Raw genomic sequence first — 1446 nt, 5'->3', positions numbered from 1 at the left:
TGTTTTTGAATTTGAATTTTCAATATTCTTGCATTTGAAACAGCAGCTTTTAAAAAATACTATCCTTTGCATTTACATTAGTAAGTATACTAGCAAGTGAATCCGATTTGTCATCTTTTGTTTGAGCACTTTCATTTCCAATGAAATGAAATGGCTTAGCCTTGGCATTGCTAGTTAACACAGAAATACTACTTTGTACACTTTCTGGCACTAACGTAGGATTCTTTATTGACACAAATGCAACCTTCTTCGAACTGGAATAAAATTTGCCACTGGTTGAAGACTGTGGTAATGCATGTGAGCCACCCTCTGGTGAAGATTCACAGAAAGAGACTTTTGCGGCACAATGATTTTGTCTTCCTTCCTCACTACTAAACACGGTCTCCTTAACATCATCAAATTTCGACAAGCTTGTCAGCAAATCAGTATTCACCAAATCAATATTCATATCCTTAACATGAGGGGGATCCTCTTTGAGAGCAGCATCTACTTCACCTTTATCTGGGACAAGTTGGTCATCTGCACAAGACACAATTTAACATGTTTAATGACATCAGAAATTACTGTTACCTTAGGATACAAGGGTGGTCAGTGTAACTAGAAAAGGAAAGAGAAAATGTTAGTAGACTTGAATTTTAACTTTTAATTGGGAAAAAGAAAAGAATAAAGAGGATAAACCCGTTCGCCATCAAGCTGATGCTCAAGGTTTTCCAGTTTCGGAAATGCCAAAAGCTGCTCAGCATTGTTATAGCTTCCTTTTATCTATTTGCTAATTATGTACTTCCTCTGTCCCTATTTATAAGCAAAAGTGTTAATGTGTTTGGTCCAAATTTTGGACTAAATACATCACAACTTTTGCTTATAAAGAGAAATGGAGGGAGTACCGACTAATATAAGGTTTTGGGCCAACCCTAATGGGATGCAATTATTAACTACTTACTAAGTTACTAACATTATGATATTCACCCCTTCTCCCCGGGATCCTTAGGGTATGTTCGTTGGGAGTTTAAGAGTAGGGAGGATTTTGAAAAAAAGGAATGATGAAATGGAAAGAATTGAGGACTTTGGAAGGGGAGGGCTAAGTTACTATGTTACTAAGTTACTAACATTACCGTATTCACCCCTTCTCCCCAGGATCCTTCAAATCCAATCTATGTTGTTATAACTCTTAATATTAAAATATATTAATCAAAAGCATTCATTTATCATTCTCTACAAAAACATTCTTTCAAAAAATGTGAATTTTTTTTCTATTTTTTCCTCTACTCTCCTACCCTCCAAACTCCCATACAGAGCCTTAAAGTTGAAGTTTGAAAATTGACTCCAAATCAGAAGTCCAGCTTGTTTGTTGCACCAGTTAATCAACACCTGGTCCGTAGTCTCACCATGCATTGTAATACTTTCGATCTAGCACATTCTCTTCAACCTGCCCTTCCATTCTCTTTC

At 36.2% G+C, this 1446-nt stretch overlaps 1 protein-coding gene across 2 annotated transcripts in view; it reads right to left on the bottom strand.

The window, feature by feature from the left end:
- Positions 1 to 1446, bottom strand: part of LOC101503684 (uncharacterized) — a 9395-nt gene continuing 7949 nt past the window's right edge. For both annotated transcript variants that reach the window (XM_004511373.4, XM_004511374.4), the window contains one exon: positions 1 to 519. In XM_004511373.4, the coding sequence (XP_004511430.1) occupies positions 50 to 519 (470 nt within the window). In that variant the 3' untranslated portion in view covers positions 1 to 49. The remainder of the gene's footprint in view (positions 520 to 1446) is intronic.

This window comes from Cicer arietinum, chromosome 8, assembly GCF_000331145.2.
Source record: "Cicer arietinum cultivar CDC Frontier isolate Library 1 chromosome 8, Cicar.CDCFrontier_v2.0, whole genome shotgun sequence".
NCBI lineage: Eukaryota > Viridiplantae > Streptophyta > Magnoliopsida > Fabales > Fabaceae > Cicer > Cicer arietinum.
The sequence above is the reverse complement of the archived record's forward strand: the minus strand, read 5'-3'. Positions and strand labels throughout refer to the sequence as shown.